General features: G+C 47.1%; 1 protein-coding gene across 1 annotated transcript in view; it reads left to right on the top strand.

Annotated features, from left to right (window-relative positions):
• Window positions 1–2,908: 2,908 nt before the first annotated feature.
• LOC142197905 (putative cation-transporting ATPase 13A4) overlaps window positions 2,909–24,800 on the top strand; it is a 74,410-nt gene continuing 52,518 nt past the window's right edge. The window contains exon 1 of the mRNA XM_075268583.1: window positions 2,909–2,997. Within this exon, the coding sequence (XP_075124684.1) occupies window positions 2,935–2,997 (63 nt within the window). The 5' untranslated portion in view covers window positions 2,909–2,934. The remainder of the gene's footprint in view (window positions 2,998–24,800) is intronic.

Below are 24,800 nucleotides of genomic sequence, written 5' to 3'. Positions count from 1 at the left end.
TAAAGTCGATTTTACTTTTCTTATATCTTCTTGCAAACCTACTAGTTTATGTATGACAATATGTAATTGAATCCGTGAGATATTGAGGTGTATTCATGAGATACTGATCTTTTCATGAGTAGGGACACAATACTTTTCCGGAAATGTGGTACTGTAATGCTACAGTAATATTCCAGCTAAGTGCTGATCCCCTGAACAGAACCAGACCCTGAAGTGTAATATAAATATGTAAAAAGGAAAAACCGCCAGACGCTCTTTCATACTATTGTTGACTGTAAATAACAAGACAAGCAATCAATGCACAAAGGATAAAGCACATATGGCAAGTAACTGCAGTTACCCGAAACTTACAGACATGAGCCAGCGGGCTTCATTCCAGTTTCCACAGGCAACACTCTCTACCTTATTCCAGGACTGACCTGGTGATGTAGTAGCTGCTTTATGGCACAACACAGACTGTACAACCTACACAAAAAGGCACATAGTTCTAATGCAGTGAACCTTTTCCCCGCCATAACTGAGGTCTCATGCTACAGCTAATGCAAGGTCATAACACATAAACATTTTATGTCTGCAAAGGAAATATAGCAATATGCACTTTGTCACAGTCAGAATATCTGGACACCAGTACAATTAAACACAAACTCAAATATACAATGTCACTCGTCTTCGGTGGAGACACTGTATATGGCCAACTATGGTCACCCAACTAAGGGAGCCTAACTATGAGGTTGATCTTTGGCTACTTACAGTACGACCGATGCTACTATTACTAATTATATAATTAATTGCAGAGACTTTGATGTTCAAAAATTTGCACTGCTGGTCAATTTCTCAAAGGAAAATTTCTACGTCATGAGGAGGAGGTTTGTTCTGTGTTCTGCTGTGACTTTCCATCCAAACTGTTGATGGAAAATAAGCAGCAAATTCTGGCACATGTGAATGTTTTCTAACTATTGCAGGACTCACCACAATGATGCTTAGTGACTGCCTCAGGTTTTGGGGGCCCTTGGGTGAAAATGGCCTCCTGTCAGTCATGGTAAGAGGCACGCTTAGTTAAATTCAGTGAGTGATGTGGTTCATACAGAACATTATACAGTATATACCCTTTCCAAGTGGACAAAGAAAGTTTCCATCTTTTTAACATTATTTTGAATGTATAAAACATTAAGTATCACTACACTTTTTAACAAACCTTCAATGGGTAAAAGACAATTTAAGATTTTATATAGCAAGAAAAAAGAACAAAAACGGGAGGGCACTCACCACATGGCAGAATATCTTCTTAAAAACACAGTCCTTTATTTAGAGTGCATTAAAAACATCTCCTGGGAGAGAGCAATAGCAAGCGCTTTAGAGAGTGTGAAACGGCTGTTGCCTCTTTGCCTACGATGCTATCGCTCCCTCCTAGGAGATGTTTTTAATGCACTCTAAATAAAGGACTGTGTTTTTAAGAAGATATTCTGCCATGTGGTGAGTGCCCTCCCCTTTTGGTACTTTTTTCTTGCTATGTTTACTTACACTTTGGATTGCTGAGCACCAGTGTAAACTGTTTAGTGTAAACCAGGACATAGTATCGGCTTTGTCTTCTGGCAGGCACCACCTTTCCCTAATAGATCTCATTGAATTACAATGAGTTTTATTATTTAGTGGATTTACATTTGATTTTTGTTGTAATGATTGCTCATGACAACTATAGATAGACATGCTTATTGATATTAGACAGCAGAGTAAGAATAGTGAGGAGCGCCAAGTCCAAGGGCAGGAAAAAAGGCACAGTGGACTATTTTATGAACTTGAACAAACAAATATACATTATTAAAACTTTCACTGCTTGTCTATCACTTATCTGCAGCCAATCACATACCAGTTGTTCAGCTCTGCGCATGTCAATTACAGAAGAAGTACTATATATCACTTGGAAAAGACAGCAGCTACAGAGACGTCATAGAGGAGAAACAAGGGATTGACAGAGGTTGTGGATGGACAACAGCAAGTATGTCAAGGGAATTGACAGACTATAAGGCTCTTTTGCTTTTCTCAGTTGAGCAGTGGTCCCCTTAAATTCAGTGAGCCCTGGTATCTGTCTTGGTTTTCTCGATGCAGATGCTAGCCTTGCTGATGCCCTACTGCTGACAACACAACCCGGTTCCCCACTACTTCGTGGTCTCTGTCTGAACTGAGAGAGAGCAATAGAGACTTGGTGGATTGGTGAGAGAGTCTCTACTCTTTTTTTTTTTGTCAGCTCATTTTATCCACTATTCAACCCAATTTGGCTATTCAAGTTTTCCCTTGTAAGTATATTATTATATGCATTTGCAGGGCTATTTGCAGGTTCAATCACAATTTTTCAGGGATGGACACTGACACAAATAGTATATGGAGGCTCTTATTTTCTATCTTCTAATCTGCTGACAATGGGTTGCTAGAGACATAAAACACCTAATTTATGGATTTATAGAAAAAACCTCACTGATGATCCAATTCACCAATTATTTTAATAAAGGAATGAGTGTAATCTGTTACATACTATGCAATAGACAGGGTGCACCTAATAAAGAATGCATGATCTACTAGAATCTACACAGGGTTGTTCAGTATAAATTATTATTATTTTTTTTTTCAAATTATATAAGACAGTGTCAAAAGAAGTTTTACTTGTATGTAATAATTTGCATGCATAATATGTGTCTTTATAGCTGCAGGTTTGGCATCAAATATAAAATAAACACCTATGTTGAGGAAGTATTTTGGCTGCTCTGGGACAGATCAGTAATTATAGCTGCGGAGATAATGAGGAGGTGTGCTAAAATTCTGAGGAGGATGCTAAACTAGTTCAGATACCATAGATGATTATATAAATAGGAATCCCGATCACTGATTATGTCTATTCTTTACTCTGCAAAGCATAAGGAGTGATTTTAGCCCTAAAACATGAAGTCCAAAGAACCCCAAGGCCACCGTGCAATGATTAATGAAGGCGAGGAGAATGAAATGGTGAGTTGTATATTCCATATAATATTTTGGAAATGTGTTTGCTCCATATCAGATCTGGATTAAAGTAACTCATATTTAAAATTTTTATTTTTATTGTCATTGTGAATGAAAAGGCAAATTAAAAATCCAACAAACTATTAGTCCTGTGACTTGTATAATATACCCCAGCATGTTTGGTACCAACCCTTATCCTATATGAATTCTCAGTTGCAGAAGTCATCAGTTATACATGTTATACCCATTACTGATACATCTCACATGGACTGCAAGGATTGTATTCATTTTAATAACAGCAACTGAATATCTCAGATATTTATAAATTATCAGTAAAATATTTGCAATATCTTTCCACAGTTGTCCATAAGACTCATGTAATACATGAAAAAACACATACTGGGAAACTTTTCCAAGCACTGCCTATTTGAGAAGTCTATAAGCTATCCAAACAAGATTTCTTATGACAGATGTAGAGATCCACCATACTCTATATAATGTACATTGACCATCTCCTTTCAGAAGACCACCATTGTAAAAGACAACTTTTTAAGACAGTTTTCATAGCAGAGACTTTATGATTATAAGTAAAAGGCTGATATTTGCAAAACATAAAACAATAGTTGATTTTATTGTTCTGCCTCCCTCGATCATAGCCCTGTAATGAGCATAGCTCATAATTCTCTTAGTGTATACTCCAGTATCTCTGATTTAGGATATAGTCTGACTACTTTTGCTGTTACATATGATATGTAATGGGGTCTTGGCATAATGACCTGGTAAACTGTATTGGCTTTAGCATTTAGTTATTACTGTTAGGGGTGCTGGTTTTATGCCACTGATATATTTGCCACACGTTTAGGGGGTTATTCAGTGAAACTGCACATCTGAATTGACTATTGATACATGATTCATACCACTTTCTAATGCAGTTATATACATTTCTCATAGCCATGGTTTGTGATCAATAAACTTAATGTAAAGTACACTAGATGTAATATTACATTAAATAGCATAACTTGGGGTGGATTGCCTCTGTTACCCACAGCATGACAACACAGCTTTCATGTTTTAACTGGAAATATGATATAAAAGCTGCGCCATGCTTGGTTGTTCTGGGCAACAATAGATTTTATTCTAGACAAGTAAATAAATCTACCCCATTGCATTAAATGGTTTGTTTTGTTCACATGAACAGTCCCCATATGATCAGGGGTTGTCACTGGGGGAACCAACTTATGACTGTTCATTTTTCTTGAAGTGATTCAGATGAGATGAGATGAGATGTTTAGATAAGTGGTCCATCAGCTGTAGATATTTGGGAAGGCTCTCCATTTTGGCTGATAGAGGGGTATCTTTACCAGAGCCCCCTCTTCTGATGCCTTAACATGGGTGGTCTAAGGTACACATCTCTCTAAAGAAACCCTGCAGGTCACACTAAACATTTTACAATAAATGCATAATGCATAGTAGAATATTTTCATTCTATTGGTGTGACTCCTCTGATTCTCAGTCCCCTCTTTCATTTCTGTGAAATCTCCCCTAGATTTCCATAATCAAAAATGTTTGCCCCAATCTTCCACATTGTAATCTAATTCAAAGGTTCTTTAATTCAGATACATTGGTTGGATTTTGATGCATTCATTGCTTTATTCATTTGCTGGTTGCCAATTAAATATTTGATATATTATATATGACAACATCTTTTAGATTTAAAGGGAGACTACCACCAATGATAACACTTCTAAACCACTTACATGCTGTGGTAGGGGGTATTAGTGGTAAAGTGAACATACCTTGTTGTGTCAAAGTCCAATAATACTACTGAATCTGAAAATCTACTTATAACCCAAATGCAAATGAGTTGTTTTAATGAAGCCTGGGCACTGCCCCTAACATAAAGAGTGACAGGTCATGATGTACAGGAACCATAGGTGAAAATGGGTGCTTCAGCAAATGCAGCTACACCCTGGGTGCACAAGTCATTTCCATGCTGATTAATAGTTGTCAGGAGGAAGATTGCAGTTTCACAGGGTTGCAGTAAAAGCACAGATAACAGCACTTAGGTGGTTTAGAAGCAGTTTTGGAGATGGTTGGCTTCATTTAAAAGAATGCTTAACACAGGAAACATTGGGAAAAAAAAGTATTCCAGTCAATCCTTCCCTAATCTCCATTCTCTTTTTCCTATTTTATTCTATGGTGCCAAACAAACTGAGAAATATAAAATCTCAAGATAAAATTTTTGTGTTCTCCAGGAACTCATTCATGTCCTCTCTCGTTCCCTACACAGTCTTACAACAGCATCCTTCTCCCTTTGCCCTGTTTCCCATAGGACAAAATATCAAGTTGTGCCCCTTTTCTAATTTCCACTCCCTCTTTCCAACCACAGCTAAAGATTTAACTGCGAGAGATTAACCCTGTTTAGTCTGCCACATAATCTATGCAATCTTAACCCCAAAAGTGTTTGTTCCATTCAAGTCATGACTTTGACTAAGAAATAGAGATGAACGAACAGTGTTCTATCGAACTCATGTTCGATCAGATATTAGGCTGTTCGGCATGTTCGAATCGAATCGAACACCGCGTGGAAAAGTGCGCCATTACTTGATTCCCCTCCCACATTCCCTGGCGCCTTTTTTGCTCCAATAACAGCGCAGGGTAGGTGGGACAGGAACTACGACACCGGTGACGTTGAAAAAAGTAGGCAAAACCCATTGGCTGCCGAAAACATGTGACCTCTAATTTAAAAGAACAGCAACGCCCAGCTTCGCGTCATTCTGAGCTTGCAATTCACCGGGGACGGAGGTTTCCGTCCAGTTAGCTAGGGGTTAGATTCTGGGTAGGCAGGGACAGGCTAGGATAGGAAGGAGAAGACAACCAACAGCTCTTGTAAGAGCTAAATTCCAGGGAGAAGCTTGTCAGTGTAACGTGGCACTGACGGGCTCAATCGCCGCAACCCAGCTTTCCCAGGATCCTGAATGGAATACACTGTCAGTGTATTCCCGTGTACCCGATATATACCCCGATACCCGTTCCAACGGTGTGCCCCCCCACCTTCACCCCAGAAATACCCTGCAAGTCCCCTAGCAATAGAATTGGGGCTATATACACCCACTATTTTTGCTACTGCCATATAGTGCCATTGTCTGACTGGGAATTCAAAGAATATATTGGGCTTACATATAACTTCAATTCCAGGGAGAAGCTTGTCAGTGTAACGTGGCACTGACGGGCTCAATCGCCGCAACCCAGCTTTCCCAGGATCCTGAATGGAACACACTGACAGTGTATTCCCGTATACCCCATATATACACCCCAAATCCCCATTCCAACGGTGTGCCCCCCCACCTTCACCTCAGAAATACCCTGCAAGTCCCCTAGCAATAGAATTGGGGCTATATACACCCACAATTTTTGCTACTGGTATATAGTGCCATTGTCTGACTGGGAATTCAAAGAATATATTGGGGTTACGTGCACCCACAATTTTTGCTACTGCTATATAGTGCCAGTTTCTGACTGGTAATTCAAAGAATATATTGGGGTTATGTGCACCCACAATTTTTACTACTGGTATACAGTGCCATTGTCTGACTGGGAATTCAAAGAATATATGGGGGTTACGTGCACCCACAATTTTTGCTACTGCTATACAGTGCCATTGTCTGACTGGGAATTCAAAGAATATATTGGGGTTATGTGCACCCACAATTTTTACTACTGGTATATAGTGCCATTGTCTGACTGGGAATTCAAAGAATATATTGGGGTTATGTGCACCCACAATTTTTACTACTGGTATATAGTGCCATTGTCTGACTGGGAATTCAAAGACTATATTGGGGTTATGTGCACCCACAATTTTTACTACTGGTATATAGTGCCATTGTCTGACTGGGAATTCAAAGAATATATGGGGGTTACGTGCACCCACAATTTTTGCTACTGCTATACAGTGCCATTGTCTCACTGGGAATTCAAAGATTATATTGGGGTTATATGCACCCACAATTTTTGCTACTGCTATATAGTGCCAGTTTCTGACTGGTAATTCAAAGAATATATTGGGGTTATGTGCACCCACAATTTTTACTACTGGTATACAGTGCCATTGTCTGACTGGGAATTCAAAGAATATATGGGGGTTATGTGCACCCACAATTTTTGCTACTGCTATACAGTGCCATTGTCTCACTGGGAATTCAAAGAATATATTGGGGTTATGTGCACCCACAATTTTTACTACTGGTATATAGTGCCATTGTCTGACTGGGAATTCAAAGAATATATGGGGGTTACGTGCACCCACAATTTTTGCTACTGCTATACAGTGCCATTGTCTCACTGGGAATTCAAAGAATATATTGGGGTTATGTGCACCCACAATTTTTACTACTGGTATATAGTGCCATTGTCTGACTGGGAATTCAAAGAATATATTGGGGTTATGTGCACCAACAATTTTTACTACTGGTATATAGTGCCATTGTCTGACTGGGAATTAAAAGAATATATTGGGGTTATGTGCACCCACAATTTTTACTACTGGTATATAGTGTCATTGTCTGACTGGGAATTCAAAGAATATATGGGGGTTACGTGCACCCACAATTTTTGCTACTGCTATACAGTGCCATTGTCTCACTGGGAATTCAAAGATTATATTGGGGTTATGTGCACCCACAATTTTTGCTACTGCTATATAGTGCCAGTTTCTGACTGGTAATTCAAAGAATATATTGGGGTTATGTGCACCCACAATTTTTACTACTGGTATACAGTGCCATTGTCTGACTGGGAATTCAAAGAATATATGGGGGTTACGTGCACCCACAATTTTTGCTACTGCTATACAGTGCCATTGTCTCACTGGGAATTCAAAGAATATATTGGGGTTATGTGCACCCACAATTTTTACTACTGGTATATAGTGCCATTGTCTGACTGGGAATTCAAAGAATATATTGGGGTTATGTGCACCCACAATTTTTACTACTGCTATACAGTGCCATTGTCTCACTGGGAATTCAAAGAATATATTGGGGTTACAAATACCCTCATTTCTTGCTACTGCCATATAGTGCCAGTTTCTGACTGGTAATTCAAAGAATATATTGGGGTTACGTGCACCCACAATTTTTGCTACTGGTAGATAGTGCCATTGTCTCACTGGGAATTCCACAAATAATTTGGGGATTCATTCACCCTACATCTCAGGCTCTTGCCATATTCACCCAGGTTGTCAGTGCTGCACCAGCTCGTTCCCAGACAGCTCGGCCCGAAAAACATGTTACCTATATAGAGGATTTGGACAATGAAGACAACATGTTCTAAATCTAATGTCTGCACCTTCTCCAGAATTAAAATAAAGGCAGCGTTTAACTTTCAAATAGCACTGCACAAAGGAAGAGCTTATCAGCTTGTCTCATGACATGCTACTGAAAAGTGTCATTTGTGTATCTTAATGTAAATATAGTTGTATAAGCTTTTTGGGTTTTAGGCACTGCCAAGTTATTTATTACCACCCGCTCCCTTATAATGATGATGACGCCAAAGTCACTGTGGGTGTTCAGAGCTCACAGCTTTGGTTGACATTTGTCTTGCTCTCTGTCGGTACCAGCTGTCTTTTTGGATACCGTAAAGTTATGTTGACTTTATTAACAGCTATAGAAGCTTTAGCCAGGTTGTGACGGTGTGTAACCCTAACAACACTAAGTGGGATACACATTAATAGTCAGTCTATGTACACTAAACGTATCACTGAAGTAATTTTTTTTCCCTCTCCCCTAATATAAGAAAGGAACAGACATTAGACCTAGACCGGGGTTCGAGGCTTGTAAAAATCCAGTATTATTTGTTCTTCATGATGTGAAATATGTGTTGAAAAGCAACTCAAGATGAAGTCAGCCATATGTGCCAGTGTGTTACTTGGCATGCCTTTGCTGGCCCCAACTGTAAGGGTCACTCTCCATTTCCTCCATTTTCCACTCCCCTTCACACCATTTGTGGTGAAGCAATGGGATGCACTGAAGTGCACCCTCTAGCCTCGTGTGGGACAGGGACATCAGATGCCACTCCAACCCCCTCGTCTTCCTCCGCCAGCCAACGGTGCGAAGATGAGAGGAGTGTGCTCTGAATGTTTTCTGCCTAGCAGAGGCTAGTTCTCACTTACGAAAATGGCCCCACTTTGACCTGTATATCAGGCACAATGGTGTAGGTTTCAAAGAAACATGGCACCAACAAGTTGGAAAACGTGGGCCATGCGTGGACCGTGTTTGAGTCTGGCAAGCTCCAGATCTCCTACCAGGTTCCAGCCATTATCACAGGCGCAAAAATGCCAGGCCCCAGGTGTAGCAGGGAAAAAAAAATGCCATCTCAGCCAGGATGGCATCCCTGACCTCGGAGGCACTGTGCTGTCTGTCCCCCAAGCTGATGAGCTTCAGCACCGCCTGCTGACGTCTCCCCACACCAGTGTTTTAGCGTTTGCCGCTAGTAGCTGGGGTGGAGGTTGCAGCGTCGTAGGGTTTCAGTCTACTCCTGCCATGAATTTTGGCCTGGGAGAGGAGATAGGCCACCCCAGTTTGCACCCGGGGAACAGACTCCACCACATTCACCCTGCCTGTCATTAAAGATAAGCACTGCAGCATCCCTGACCACAGGCGCTTGTCCATGTGTCGGTGGTCAAGTGGACCTTGCAGCAAAGCGCAGAGCTCTGGGCCCGACTGATGTTATGGGACACATGCAGGCGCAAGGCAGGGACAGCACACCAAGAGAAGTAGTAACGGCTAGGCCCAGCATAGGGAGGTGCCCCAGCTGCCATCTGCTGACGGAAGGCCAGAAGCATAAACAAACACCAACATCTCCAGGGCCAGCAGTTTATCGAAGAGGCTGTTAAAGGCTTGGGCATGGGGGTGGGTTGTGTTGTACTTCTGCCTGCAATGAAAAGCTTGGGAAATGTGGAGTGGCTGGGAAGAGGCGCATGATGGTGCAGGCCAAAAGGGCGCATGAGGGTGAACTCCCCAATGTGTCAGAGATAGGTGTGTAGGTGTCCTTGCATCATATACTTGCACCATATTTGGCTTTGGAAGTTAATTTTGTGCCAAAAAGTGGTTAAGACAGCGATCCCTCAGCTACTCCCGTTACACTGTCTATTGAAGTTACCATCTGTGGAAGTGGACCACCATTTCTAAGATCCCAAAGGAAGCAGGCAAGAGATGTGCAGTTCAGAAAAAAAGATGAGAAAATAAGTGTAGGCTGTAGAGCACAGAGGGATCGGAGAGGACAGAGCTGGTGTCGGCCAGGTATTCCCACAACATGCGCCTATACTTGTCCCTCCTGGTGACACTAGGCCCCTGAGTGGCAGTAATTTGTCCAGGGGGGCCATTAACGTGTTCCAGACCTAGGAATAAGTCTTCCAACAGGGTAGAGTTTTGCATGCCTTTGCTTCTACCCACTGTTTTTGCTGCTTAGCTTCCCTCCACATCTACACTGCTTTCACCCCTAAACATCACCCCAGTTTATGCCTTTGTTTCTACCCTGTTTTTTTTGTTGAATTAGCTTCCCTCCACATCTACACTGCTTTAGCCCCTAAACATCACCCCAGTTTATGCCTTTGCTTCTACCCTGTTTTTGTTGTTGAATTAGCTTCCCTCCACATCTACACTGCTTTAGCCCCTAGACATCACCCCTGTCCATGTGGGGTCGGTGGCCTCGTCATCCACCAACTCCTCTTCCAATTGCGCACTTCCCCCTTACTGCAAACCGCACATGACCACAGCTTGCCCTGATGGCAACTGTGTCTCATGATCCCCACTGAGGTCCAGACAAGTCGGTGGCGGGTCCAAAACCCCAAAATTGGAAGGAAATGGCGGATGCTGCAGTATTTCTAACACCTGTTCCTGGTGCTCGGGCCTGGTCTGTGTTGTACCCTGCACCCTGCTTAACGCAGCTGCCATATCCGAAGTTGTGCTGAGTGCATGCTAATGTTTCGTGTCCAGTGCAATGGATGGGATGGGATTTCACATAAGTCTGCCACCCATGGCCACTCATGGTTGAGCAACTGAGGGAGTTGACTTTGACGAACCCGAGGGTTTTGGAGTTGGAACTACATCAAAGGTCTGTGCTGCTCACACACTCTGCTCAACACATGATATGTTTAGTGCCAGCAGTGTGGAGACGTCGCACAACAGCCGTTGTTCCAGCAGGTACAGGCGTTGTAGGAGTGCATAGAGGCTAGCAGCGGCAACTATAGACTTTAAAAACTATCCGCACAAGCGCCACACTTTCACCAGTAGCTCAGGAACATTGGGGTACCTTTTTCAAAAGATTAGCAGCAATGAGTTAAAAACGTGGCCCAGGCATGGAATATGTTGCAGGCTGCCAAGCTACAGAGCCAATCCCAGGTTACGGCCATTATCACACATGACAACATGCCTGGGCCCAGGTGCAGTGGCAAAAACCACATTGCCGTCTCATCGAGGATGGCATGACTCACTTTGTAGGCAGTGTGCTGTCTGGCCCCCAAGCTGATGAGCTTCAGCACGGCCCGCTGACGTCTCCCCACACCAGTGTTGCAGCGTTTCCAGCTCGTAGCTGGGGTCAATTTAACAGCGGAGGAGGGTGGTGTTTCAGCCCTCCTCCCAGGAATGTTGTGTGGGGAGACAAGTCAGGCCACCACATTTTGCGACCCGGTCCACGCCTCAACTACATTCAACCACTGTGCCCAAATTGAAAGGTAGTGTCCCTGTCCGCATGCACTTGTCCATTCGTAACTGGTCACATGGAACTTTAGGGCTAAGCGCTGAATTTAGGGACCGCCTCATGTTTGGGGGAAAGTGCTGGTGTGGACGGCACAGTGTGGTGGCGCAGTAGACACTCTGCCCAAAAAGGGCAGAGTGTCCCCCAGCCGGGATTCCAACATCTCCTGGGCCAGATTTCTTGATATGAGGCCGTTGAAGCCTTGGGCATGTGGGTGGGTTGCGCTGTACTTTAGCATGAAATGAAAGGCTTGGGAGATGGGGAGTTGCTGGGAAGAGGCGCATGATGGCGCGGGCAAAAGGAGAAATGGCAGGAAAAGGTGAGGATAAGGGTGAACTCCCCAAAGTGTCAGAGGCAGATGTGGAGGTGTCCTGGCTGCTGGTCTGGACTGCAGCGCCAGCCCTGTCAACAGTGGGAGAGGCAGTGGCCGCCAGGCCAAACGACGATTATCCTGCGCTTGCTCTCACCCACTGAGCCCAGGGCTTGCCTTCCAAATGATGGCACCCGCAAGAGGTGGTGAGATTCCTCTCCGCAGATCTCCAACCCATCTTGGACTTGCAAATTGCACTAAATTTGTCATGTAACTGACATGTATATGATGAGTCTATCCATTGTCTGTTCATTTTGGTGAAAGTCAGCCTGTCAGCTGACAGACAGCTGTGCTTGTCAGTGATGATGCCACCGGCTGCTTGTACCCCCAGTTTTTGCTGCTTAGCTTGCCTCCACATCCACACTGCTTTTGCCCCTACACATCACCCCTATCCATGCCTGTGCCTCTAGCCATAAGTCTGCCACCCATGGAAACTCATGGTGCAGAAAGTGAGGGAGCTGACTCTGAGGAACCCTTGGGTTTTGTAGCTGGTACTCCATCAAAGGTCTCTGCTGCTCACACACCCTGCTGAACATACGGTATCTAGGGTTAGAGCGTGTGGTGACCTCGCACAACAGTAGGTGCTTCAGGCAGATGTAGGCCTTGCTGGAGTGTATTGCGGCTAGCTCCAGGTACTGTAGACTTGGGAAAGTGGGTGTCCAAGTGCTGCACTTTCACCCTTAGCTCAGCTAATTTGGGGTATGTTTTTAAAAATCATTGCACCACTACACTGAACACATTGGCCAGGCATGGAACGTGTTGGAGGCTGGCAAGCTCCAGAGCCCTCCAACAAGACAAAAAAGCCTGGCCCCAGGGGCAGCGGGGATAAACAAATTGCCATCTCATCCAGGATGGCATCCCTGACCTCAGAGGCAGTGTGCTGTCCGTCTCCCAAGCTGATGAGCTTCAGCCCAGCCTGCTGACGTCTCCCCACACCAGTGTTGCAGCGTTTTCAGCTCGTAGCTGGGGTCAATCTAACAGCGGAGGAGGAGGAGGGTGGTGTTTCAGCCCTCCTCCCAGGAATGTTTTGTGGGGAGACAAGTCAGGAAAATTCTTGAAACGGGAGAGTTTTGCATCTTTGCCCTTGCTGCCTATGGACATCCCTTTGCCTCTAGCCACCATTTTCCCTGCTTTGCTTGCCTCCACATCCACACTGCTTTTGCCCCTAGACATCACCCCAGTCCATGCCTTAGCTTGTACCCCCAGTTTTTCCTGCTTAGCTTGCCTCCACATCCACACTGCTTTTGCCCCTAGACATCACCCCAGTCCATGCCTTAGCTTGTACCCCCAGTTTTTCCTGCTTAGCTTACCTCCACATCCACACTGCTTTTGCCCCTAGACATCATCCCTATCCATGCCTCTGCCCCTAGCCATAACTCTGCCACCCCTGGAAACTCATGGTGCAGAAACTTTGGGAGCTGACTTTGAGGAACCCTTGGGTTTTGTAGATGGAACTCCATCAAAGGTCTGTGCAGCTCACACACCCTGCTCAAGATATGGTATTGTAGGGTTTCAGCGTGTGTGAATGACAGACAACAGCCTGTGTTTGGACAGATGTAGGCCTTGCTAGAGTGTTTTTAGGCTAGCAGCGACTCCTGTGCACTTGCAAAAGTGGGCGCACAAGCGCCGCATTTTCAACAGTAGCTTCGGTACATTTGGGTATGTTTTTAAAAAACTTTGCACCACTAGGTTAGACGTGGGCCAAACATGGAACGTGTTGGAGGCTGGCAAGCTCCAGAGCCGCTACCAGGTTCCAGCCATTATCACAGGCGTAAAAATGCCAGGCCCCAGGTGTAGCAGGGAAAAAAAAATGCCATCTCAGCCAGGATGGCATCCCTGACCTCGGAGGCTCTGTGCTGTCTGTCCCCCAAGCTGATGAGCTTCAGCACCGCCTGCTGACGTCTCCCCAGACCAGTGTTTTAGCGTTTGCCGCTAGTAGCTGTGGTGGAGGTTGCAGCGTCGTAGGGTTTCAGTCTACTCCTGCCATGAATTTTGGCCTGGGAGAGGAGATAGGCCACCCCAGTTTGCACTCGGGGAACAGACTCCACCACATTCACCCTGCCTGTCATTAAAGATAAGCACTGCAGCATCCCTGACCACAGGCGCTTGTCCAAGTGTCGGTGGTCAAGTGGACCTTGCAGCAAAGCGCGGAACTAAGGGCCCAGCTGATGTTGAGTGACACGTGCTGGTGCAAGGCGGGGACGCCACACCGGGAGAAGTTGAGACGGCCAGGAACGGCATAGTGAGGTGCCACAGTTGCCATCAGGTCCGGGAAGGCGGGAGTTTCAACAAGCCGGAACGCCAACCTCTCCTGGGCCAGCAGTTTAGCAATGTTGGCGTTCTAGGCTTGCGTGGGTGGGTGGTTAGCGGTGTATTTCTGCCGGCGCTCCAATGTCTGAGAGATGGTGGGTTGTTGTAAAGAAGCGCCTGATGGTGCCTTTGATGGTGCAGGAGAAGGAGATAAGACAGAAACAGGGGAGGATGAGGGAGAAGTCAACAAAGTGGCGGAGGCAGATGAAGTGATGTCCTGGCTCGTCCTCTGGAGTGCATCGCCAGCACTGTGAGCAGAGGCAGTGGCATGAACGGCGGGCGACGTTTGTCCTGCCGTTGCTGCCTGCCACTGATTCCATTGCTTGGATTCCAAATGACGGTGCATTGAAGTGGTGGACAGGTTGCTCTTCTCAGGGCCCCTACTCGATTTCGAGAGGCAAATTGTGTAGACGACACTATATCTGTCCTCGGCGCATTCCTTGAAAAAACTCTACACCTTCAAGAAACGTGCCCTCGATGGGGGAGTTTTTCTGGGCTGGGTACAAAAGGGAACATCTTCGGACATTCCGGGTCTGGTCTGGCTTCGGCAAAGCAGCTGACCTCTGCCTCTGGACATGTCTCTGCCTCTAGCTACCCTTTTTGGTGCTGCACCTGCCTCAACATCCACACTACTTTCCCAGCTTGACATCCGCCTTGTCCAGGTGGGGTCGGTGTCCTCGTCGTCCACCACCTCCTCTTCCAACTCCTGTCTTGCCTCCTCCTCCTGCACAATGTGCATGTCAACTGGCTGCCCTGACAGCAACTGCGTCTCATTGTCGTCGATGAGGGTGGGTTGCTGGTCATCCGCCACCAAATCGACCGGAGATGGAATGGAGGAGACTCTAGTGTTTGAGCATCTGGACACAGATACTCGTCTGTTAGGTCCATGGAATCGTGAAATGGAGGGGCAGGTTGCGGTACAGTCAAAGGAAGGGAGAACAGCTCTGGGGAGCAGGGACAGTTGGGGTTATTGTTCTGGGAAGATTGGGAATTTTGGGTGGAAGGAGGACAAGACTGTTGGGTAAGAGGAGGTAGAGGCTGACTGGCTGGTGGACAATGTGCTTTAAGCGTTATCCGACAGCCATTGCAAGACCTGTTCCTGGTTCTCGGGCCTACTAATCTTTGTACCATTCAGCCTAGTTAATGTGGAACTTTTGTGCAAAGCGCAGAACTTAGGGCCCGCCTGATGTTAAGGGACACACGCTGGTACAAGCCTCAACTCACCCTAAGTGCCAAAAACACTGCTGGTGCAAGGCTCTACTCATGCCAAGGGCCTCAATCTCTGCTGGTAGCTCAGCTTAAGGTCCTGTAACTTTGTTTGGAAGGGCTCATGTTAAGGGCTAGAAAAGTGAATTTTGGAAGGTCTTACCACATCACACACACACACACACACACACACACACACACTCAAAATGACAGTTAAGGGTGAGGGCTTTTGGAATTCCCATTGCCTATTTAATTTGTGGTTGTCATGGGGAACGTGATTTAAAGGGGTGGTTGTTACTGTTTGTTGAGCTTAAATTGGGGTTTGTGTCCATCCATTTGGGGAGTAAAGAAGGTTTCCAGGTATTTTCCCACTTTGATAGAGGTTTTTTTGAATGTGTAAAGTGTGTAGTTGTTAGGCAGTGATGTTGGGGTAATAGAGGGTCTTTGGTGTGTTAGATGCCCCCAGACATGCTTCCCCTGCTGTCCCAGTGTCATTCCAGAGGTGTTGGCATCATTTCCTGGGGTGTCATAGTGGACTTGGTGACCCTCCAGACACGGATTTGGGTTTCCCCCTTAACGAGTATATGTTCCCCATAGACTATAATGGGGTTCGAAACCCGTTTGAACACACGAACATTGAGCGGCTGTTCGAATCAAATTTCGAACCTCGAACATTTTAGTGTTCGCTCATCTCTACTAAGAAACCAAATAAATCATTGCTTTGATATCAGCAGAATGTTTAGCTTGTTTTTTGTGTTGTTTTAGATATGGTTACATCATTTCAATAATGAATTAATAGTTTAATGACTTCCTGGATGAAGTTATTAAACTGGGCATCATTATGAAGCATACATAGCTGAGCCTGGCTTTCTGTTAAGGCTGGGCTATCCAGGGTAAGGTGTGGCAGGCAGGACATATACCCAGGGAGCAAGTGAGAGGGCGTAAAGGGAGGCGCAAGCTCGCAGAAGAGAGGACCAGCCAAAAAGAAGAAATACTGCTATATAGCTTATTGCTACTGCAGCCTGAACACCAGAGTTCTGATACTTCCTGCCAATGTCAATGTTAATAACTAGAGATGAGCGAACACTAAAATGTTCGAGGTTCGAAATTCGATTCGAACAGCCGCTCAATGTTCGTGTGTTCGAACGGGTTTCGAACCCCATTATAGTCTATGGGGAACAGATACTCGTTAAGGGGGAAACCCAAATCCGTGTCTGGAGGGTCACCAAGTCCACTATGACACCCCAGGAAATGATGCCAACACCTCTGGAATGACACTGGGACAGCAGGGGAAGCATGCCTGGGGGCATCTAACACACCAAAGACCCTCTATTACCCCAACATCACTGCCTAACAACTACACACTTTCCACATTCAAAAAAACCTCTATCAAAGTGGGAAAATACCTGGAAACCTTCTTTACTCCCCAAATGGATGGACACAAACCCCAATTTAAGCTCAACAAACAGTAACAACCACCCCTTTAAATCACGTTCCCCATGACAACCACAAATGGAATAGGCAATGGGAATTCCAAAAGCCCTCACCCTTAACTGTCATTTTGAGTGTGTGTGTGTGTGTGTGTGTGTGTGTGTGTGTGTGTGTGATGTGGTAAGACCTTCCAAAATTCACTTTTCTAGCCCTTAACATGAGCCCTTCCAAACAAAGTTACATGACCTTAAGCTGAGCTACCAGCAGAGATTGAGGCCCTTGGCATGAGTAGAGCCTTGCACCAGCAGTGTTTTTGGCACTTAGGGTGAGTTGAGCCTTGTACCAGCGTGTGTCCCTTAACATCAGGCGGGCCCTAAGTTCTGCGCTTTGCACAAAAGTTCCACATTAACTAGGCTGAATGGTACAAAGATTAGTAGGCCCGAGAACCAGGAACAGGTCTTGCAATGGCTGTCGGATAACGCTTAAAGCACATTGTCCACCAGCCAGTCAGCCTCTACCTCCTCTTACCCAACAGTCTTGTCCTCCTTCCACCCAAAATTCCCAATCTTCTCAGAACAATAACCCCAACTGTCCCTGCTCCCCAGAGCTGTTCTCCCTTCCTTTGACTGTACCGCAACCTGCCCCTCCATTTCGCGATTCCACGGACCTAACAGACGAGTATCTGTGTCCAGATGCTCAAACACTAGAGTCTCCTCCATTCCATCTCCGGTCGATTTGGTGGCGGATGACCAGCAACCCACCCTCATCGACGACGATGAGACGCAGTTGCTGTCAGGGCAGCCAGTTGACATGCGCATTGTGCAGGAGGAGGAGGCGAGACAGGAGTTGGAAGAGGAGGTGGTGGACGACGAGGACACCGACCCCACCTGGACAAGGCAGATGTCAAGCTGGGAAAGTAGTGTGGATGTTGAGGCAGGTGCAGCACCAAAAAGGGTAGCTAGAGGCAGAGACATGTCCAGAGGCAGAGGTCAGCTGCTTTGCCGAAGCCAGGCCAGACCCGGAATGTCCGAAGATGTTCCCTTTTGTACCCAGCCCAGAAAAACTCCCCCATCGAGGGCACGTTTCTTGAAGGTGTAGAGTTTTTTCAAGGAATGCGCCGAGGACAGATATAGTGTCGTCTACACAATTTGCCTCTCGAAATCGAGTAGGGGCCCTGAGAAGAGCAACCTGTCCACCACTTCAATGCACCGTCATTTGGAATCCAAGCAATGGAATCAGTGGCAGGCAGCAACGGCAGGACAAACGTCGCCCGCCGTTCATGCCACTGCCTCTGCTCACAGTGCTGGCGATGCACTCCAGAGGACGAGCCAGGACATCACTTCATCTGCCTCCGCCACTTTGTTGACTTCTCCTTCATCCTCCCCTGTTTCTGTCTTATCTCCTTCTCCTGCACCATCAAAGGCACCATCAGGCGCTTCTTTACAACAACCCACCATCTCTCAGACATTGGAGCGCCGGCAGAAATACACCTCTAACCACCCACCCACGCAAGCCTAGAACGCCAACATCGCTAAACTGCTGGCCCAGGAGAGGTTGGCGTTCCGGCTTGTTGAAACTCCCGCCTTCCCGGACCTGATGGCAACTGTGGCACCTCACTATGCCGTCCCTAGCCGTCTCAACTTCTCCCGGTGTGGCGTCCCCGCCTTGCACCAGCACGTGTCACTCAACATCAGGTGGGCCCTTAGTTCCGCGCTTTGCTGCAAGGTCCACTTGACCACCGACACTTGGACAAGCGCCTGTGGTCAGGGATGCTGCAGTGCTTATCTTTAATGACAGGCAGGGTGAATGTGGTGGAGTCTGTTCCCCGGGTGCAAACTGGGGTGGCCTATCTCCTCTCCCAGGCCAAAATTCATGGCAGGAGTAGACTGAAACCCTACGACGCTGCAACCTCCACCACAGCTACTAGCGGCAAACGCTAAAACACTGGTGTGGGGAGACGTCAGCAGGCGGTGCTGAAGCTCATCAGCTTGGGGGACAGACAGCACAGTGCCTCCGAGGTCAGGGATGCCATCCTGGCTGAGATGGCATTTTTTTTTCCCTGCTACACCTGGGGCCTGGCATTTTTACGCCTGTGATAATGGCTGGAACCTGGTAGCGGCTCTGGAGCTTGCCAGCCTCCAACACGTTCCATGTTTGGCCCACGTCTAACCTAGTGGTGCAAAGTTTTTTAAAAACATACCCAAATGTACCGAAGCTACTGTTGAAAATGCGGCGCTTGTGCGCCCACTTTTGCAAGTGCACAGGAGTCGCTGCTAGCCTAAAAACACTCTAGCAAGGCCTACATCTGTCCAAACACAGGCTGTTGTCCGTCATTCACACACGCTGAAACCCTACAATACCATATCTTGAGCAGGGTGTGTGAGCTGCACAGACCTTTGATGGAGTTCCATCTACAAAACCCAAGGGTTCCTCAAAGTCAGCAACCAAAGTTTCTGCACCATGAGTTTCCAGGGGTGGCAGAGTTATGGCTAGGGGAAGAGGCATGGATAGGGATGATGTCTAGGGGCAAAAGCAGTGTGGATGTGGAGGCAAGCTAAGCAGGAAAAACTGGGGGTACAAGCTAAGGCATGGACTGGGGTGATGTCTAGGGGCAAAAGCAGTGTGGATGTGGAGGCAAGCTAAGCAGGAAAAACTGGGGATACAAGCTAAGGCATGGACTGGGGTGATGTCTAGGGGCAAAAGCAGTGTGGATGTGGAGGCAAGCTAAGCAGGAAAAACTGGGGGTACAAGCTAAGGCATGGACTGGGGTGATGTCTAGGGGCAAAAGCAGTGTGGATGTGGAGGCAAGCTAAGCAGGAAAAACTGGGGGTACAAGCTAAGGCATGGACTGGGGTGATGTCTAGGGGCAAAAGCAGTGTGGATGTGGAGGCAAGCTAAGCAGGAAAAACTGGGGGTACAAGCTAAGGCATGGACTGGGGTGATGTCTAGGGGCAAAAGCAGTGTGGATTTGGAGGCAAGCAAAGCAGGGAAAATGGTGGCTAGAGGCAAAGGGATGTCCATAGGCAGCAAGGGCAAAGATGCAAAACTCTCCCGTTTCAAGAATTTTCCTGACTTGTTTCCCCACAAAACATTCCTGGGAGGAGGGCTGAAACACCACCCTCCTCCTCCTCCGCTGTTAGATTTACCCCAGCTACGAGCTGAAAACGCTGCAACACTGGTGTGGGGAGACGTCAGCAGGCTGGGCTGAAGCTCATCAGCTTGGGAGACGGACAGCACACTGCCTCTGAGGTCAGGGATGCCATCCTGGATGAGATGTCAATTTGTTTATCCCCGCTGCCCCTGGGGCCAGGTTTTTTAGCTTGTTGGAGGGCTCTGGAGCTTGCCAGCCTCCAACACGTTCCATGCCTGGCCCACATGTTCAATGTAGTGGTGCAATGATTTTTAAAAACATACCCCAAATTAGCTGAGCTAAGGGTGAAAGTGCGGCACTTGGACACCCACTTTCCCAAGTCTACAGTACCTGGAGCTAGCCGCAATACACTCCAGCAAGGCCTACATCTGCCTGAAGCACCTACTGTTGTGCGAGGTCACCACACGCTCTAACCCTAGATACCGTATGTTCAGCAGGGTGTGTGAGCAGCAGAGACCTTTGATGGAGTACCAGCTACAAAACCCAAGGGTTCCTCAGAGTCAGCTCCCTCACTTTCTGCACCATGAGTTTCCATGGGTGGCAGACTTATGGCTAGAGGCACAGGCATGGATAGGGGTGATGTGTAGGGGCAAAAGCAGTGTGGATGTGGAGGCAAGCTAAGCAGCAAAAACTGGGGGTACAAGCAGCCGGTGACATCATCACTGACAAGCACAGCTGTCTGTCAGCTGACAGGCTGACTTTCACCAAAATGAACAGACAATGGATAGACTCATCATATACATGTCAGTTACATGACAAATTTAGTGCAATTTGCAAGTCCAAGATGGTTTGGAGATCTGCGGAGAGGAATCTCACCACCTCTTGCGGGTGCCATCATTTGGAAGGCAAGCCCTGGGCTCAGTGGGTGAGAGCAAGCGCAGGATAATCGTCGTTTGGCCTGGCGGCCACTGCCTCTTCCACTGTTGACAGGGCTGGCGCTGCAGTCCAGACCAGGAGCCAGGACACCTCCACATCTGCCTCTGACACTTTGGGGAGTTCACCCTTATCCTCACCTTTTCCTGCCATTTCTCCTTTTGCCCGCGCCATCATGCGCCTCTTCCCAGCAACTCCCCATCTCCCAAGCCTTTCATTTCATGCTAAAGTACAGCGCAACCCACCCACATGCCCAAGGCTTCAACGGCCTCATCTCAAGAAATCTGGCCCAGGAGATGTTGGAATCCCGGCTGGGGGACACTCTGCCCTTTTTGGGCAGAGTGTCTACTGCGCCACCGCACTGTGCCGTCCACACCAGCACTTTCCCCCAAACATGAGGCGGTCCCTAAATTCAGCGCTTAGCCCTAAAGTTCCATGTGACCAGTTACGAATGGACAAGTGCATGCGGACAGGGACGCTACCTTTCAATTTGGGCACAGTGGTTGAATGTAGTTGAGGCGTGGACCGGGTCGCAAAATGTGGTGGCCTGACTTGTCTCCCCACACAACATTCCTGGGAGGAGGGCTGAAACACCACCCTCCTCCGCTGTTAAATTGACCCCAGCTACGAGCTGGAAACGCTGCAACACTGGTGTGGGGAGACGTCAGCGGGCCGTGCTGAAGCTCATCAGCTTGGGGGCCAGACAGCACACTGCCTACAAAGTGAGTCATGCCATCCTCGATGAGACGGCAATGTGGTTTTTGCCACTGCACCTGGGCCCAGGCATGTTGTCATGTGTGATAATGGCCGTAACCTGGGATTGGCTCTGTAGCTTGGCAGCCTGCAACATATTCCATGCCTGGGCCACGTTTTTAACTCATTGCTGCTAATCTTTTGAAAAAGGTACCCCAATGTTCCTGAGCTACTGGTGAAAGTGTGGCGCTTGTGCGGATAGTTTTTAAAGTGTATAGTTGCCGCTGCTAGCCTCTATGCACTCCTACAACGCCTGTACCTGCTGGAACAACGGCTGTTGTGCGACGTCTCCACACTGCTGGCACTAAACATATCATGTGTTGAGCAGAGTGTGTGAGCAGCACAGACCTTTGATGTAGTTCCAACTCCAAAACCCTCGGGTTCGTCAAAGTCAACTCCCTCAGTTGCTCAACCATGAGTGGCCATGGGTGGCAGACTTATGTGAAATCCCATCCCATCCATTGCACTGGACACGAAACATTAGCATGCGCTCAGCACAACTTCGGATATGGCAGATGCGTTAAGCAGGGTGCAGGGTACAACACAGACCAGGCCCGAGCACCAGGAACAGGTGTTAGAAATACTGCAGCATCTGCCATTTCCTTCCAATTTTGGGGTTTTGGACCCGCCACCGACTTGTCTGGACCTAAGTGGGGATCATGAGACACAGTTGCCATCAAGGCAAGCTGTGGTCATGTGCGGTTTGCAGTAAGGGGGCAGTGCGCAATTGGAAGAGGAGTTGGTGGATGACGAGGCCACCGACCCCACATGGACAGGGGTGATGTCTAGGGGCTAAAGCAGTGTAGATGTAGAGGGAAGCTAAATCAACAAAAAACCTGGGTAGAAGCAAAGGCATAAACTGGGGTGATGTTTAGGGGTGAAAGCAGAGTAGATGTGGAGGGAAGCTAAGCAGCAAAAACAGTGGGTAGAAGCAAAGGCATGCAAAACTCTACCCTGTTGGAAGACTTATTCCTAGGTCTGGAACACGTTAATGGCCCCCCTGGACAAATTACTGCCACTCAGGGGCCTAGTGTCACCAGGAGGGACAAGTATAGGCGCATGTTGTGGGAATACCTGGCCGACACCAGCTCTGTCCTCTCCGATCCCTCTGTGCTCTACAGCCTAAACTTATTTTCTCATCTTTTTTTCTGAACTGCACATCTCTTGCCTGCTTCCTTTGGGATCTTAGAAATGGTGGTCCACTTCCACAGATGGTAACTTCAATAGACAGTGTAACGGGAGTAGCTGAGGGATCGCTGTCTTAACCACTTTTTGGCACAAAATTAACTTCCAAAGCCAAATATGGTGCAAGTATATGATGCAAGGACACCTACACACCTATCTCTGACACATTGGGGAGTTCACCCTCATGCGCCCTTTTGGCCTGCACCATCATGCGCCTCTTCCCAGCCACTCCACATTTCCCAAGCTTTTCATTGCAGGCAGAAGTACAATACAACCCACCCCCATGCCCAAGCCTGTAACAGCCTCATCGATAAACTGCTGGCCCTGGAGATGTTGGTGTTTGTTTATGCTTCTGGAGACCCAGGCCTTCCGTCAGCAGATGGCAGCTGGGGCACCTCCCTATGCTGGGCCTAGCCGTTACTACTTCTCTTGGTGTGCTGTCTCTGCCTTGTGCCTGCATGTGTCCCATAACATCAGTCGGGCCCAGAGCTCTGCGCTTTGCTGCAAGGTCCACTTGACCACCGACACATGGACAAGCGCCTGTGGTCAGGGATGCTGCAGTGCTTATCTTTAATGACAGGCAGGGTGAATGTGGTGGAGTCTGTTCCCCGGGTGCAAACTGGGGTGGCCTATCTCCTCTCCCAGGCCAAAATTCATGGCAGGAGTAGACTGAAACCCTACGAAGCTGCAACCTCCACCCCAGCTACTAGCGGAAAACACTGTAACACTGGCATGGGGAGATGTCAGTAGGCCGTGCTGAAACTGATCAGCTTGGGGGACAGACAGCACAGTGCCTCCGAGGTCAGGGATGCCATCCTGGCTGAGATGGCATTTTTTTTTCCCTGCTACACCTGGGGCCTGGCATTTTTGCGCCTGTGATAATGGCTGGAACCTGGTAGCAGATCTGGAGCTTGCCAGACTCAAACACGGTCCACGCATGGCCCACGTTTTCCAACTTGTTGGTGCCATGTTTCTTTGAAACCTACACCATTGTGCCTGATATACAGGTCAAAGTGGGGCCATTTTCGTAAGTGAGAACTAGCCTCTGCTAGGCAGAAAACATTCAGAGCACACTCCTCTCATCTTCGCACCGTTGGCTGGCGGAGGAAGACGAGGGGGTTGGAGTGGCATCTGATGTCCCTATCCCACACGAGGCTAGAGGGTGCACTTCAGTGCATCCCATTGCTTCACCACAAATGGTGTGAAGGGGAGTGGAAAATGGAGGAAATGGAGAGTGACCCTTACAGTTGGGGCCAGCAAAGGCATGCCAAGTAACACACTGGCACACATGGCTGACTTCATCTTGGGTTGCTTTTCAACACATATTTCACATCATGAAGAACAAATAATACTGGATTTTTTCAAGCCTCGAACCCCGGTCTAGGTCTAATGTCTGTTCCTTTCTTATATTAGGGGAGAGGGAAAAAAAATTACTTCAGTGATACGTTTAGCGTACATAGACTGACTATTAATGTGTATCCCACTTAGTGTTGTTAGGGTTACACACCGTCACAACCTGGCTAAAGCTTCTATAGCTGTTAATAAAGTCAACATAACTTTACGGTATCCAAAAAGACAGCTGGTACCGACAGAGAGCAAGACAAATGTCACCCAAAGCTGTGAGCTCTGAACACCCACAGTGACTTTGGCGTCATCATCATTATAAGGGAGTGGGTGGTAATAAATAACTTGGCAGTGCCTAAAACCCAAAAAGCTTATACAACTATATTTACATTAAGATACACAAATGAAACTTTTCAGTAGCATGTCATG

Source organism: Leptodactylus fuscus, chromosome 3 (assembly GCF_031893055.1).
Source record: "Leptodactylus fuscus isolate aLepFus1 chromosome 3, aLepFus1.hap2, whole genome shotgun sequence".
In the NCBI taxonomy this organism is placed as follows: domain Eukaryota; kingdom Metazoa; phylum Chordata; class Amphibia; order Anura; family Leptodactylidae; genus Leptodactylus; species Leptodactylus fuscus.
This window is presented reverse-complemented; position numbering and strand designations above follow the sequence as displayed.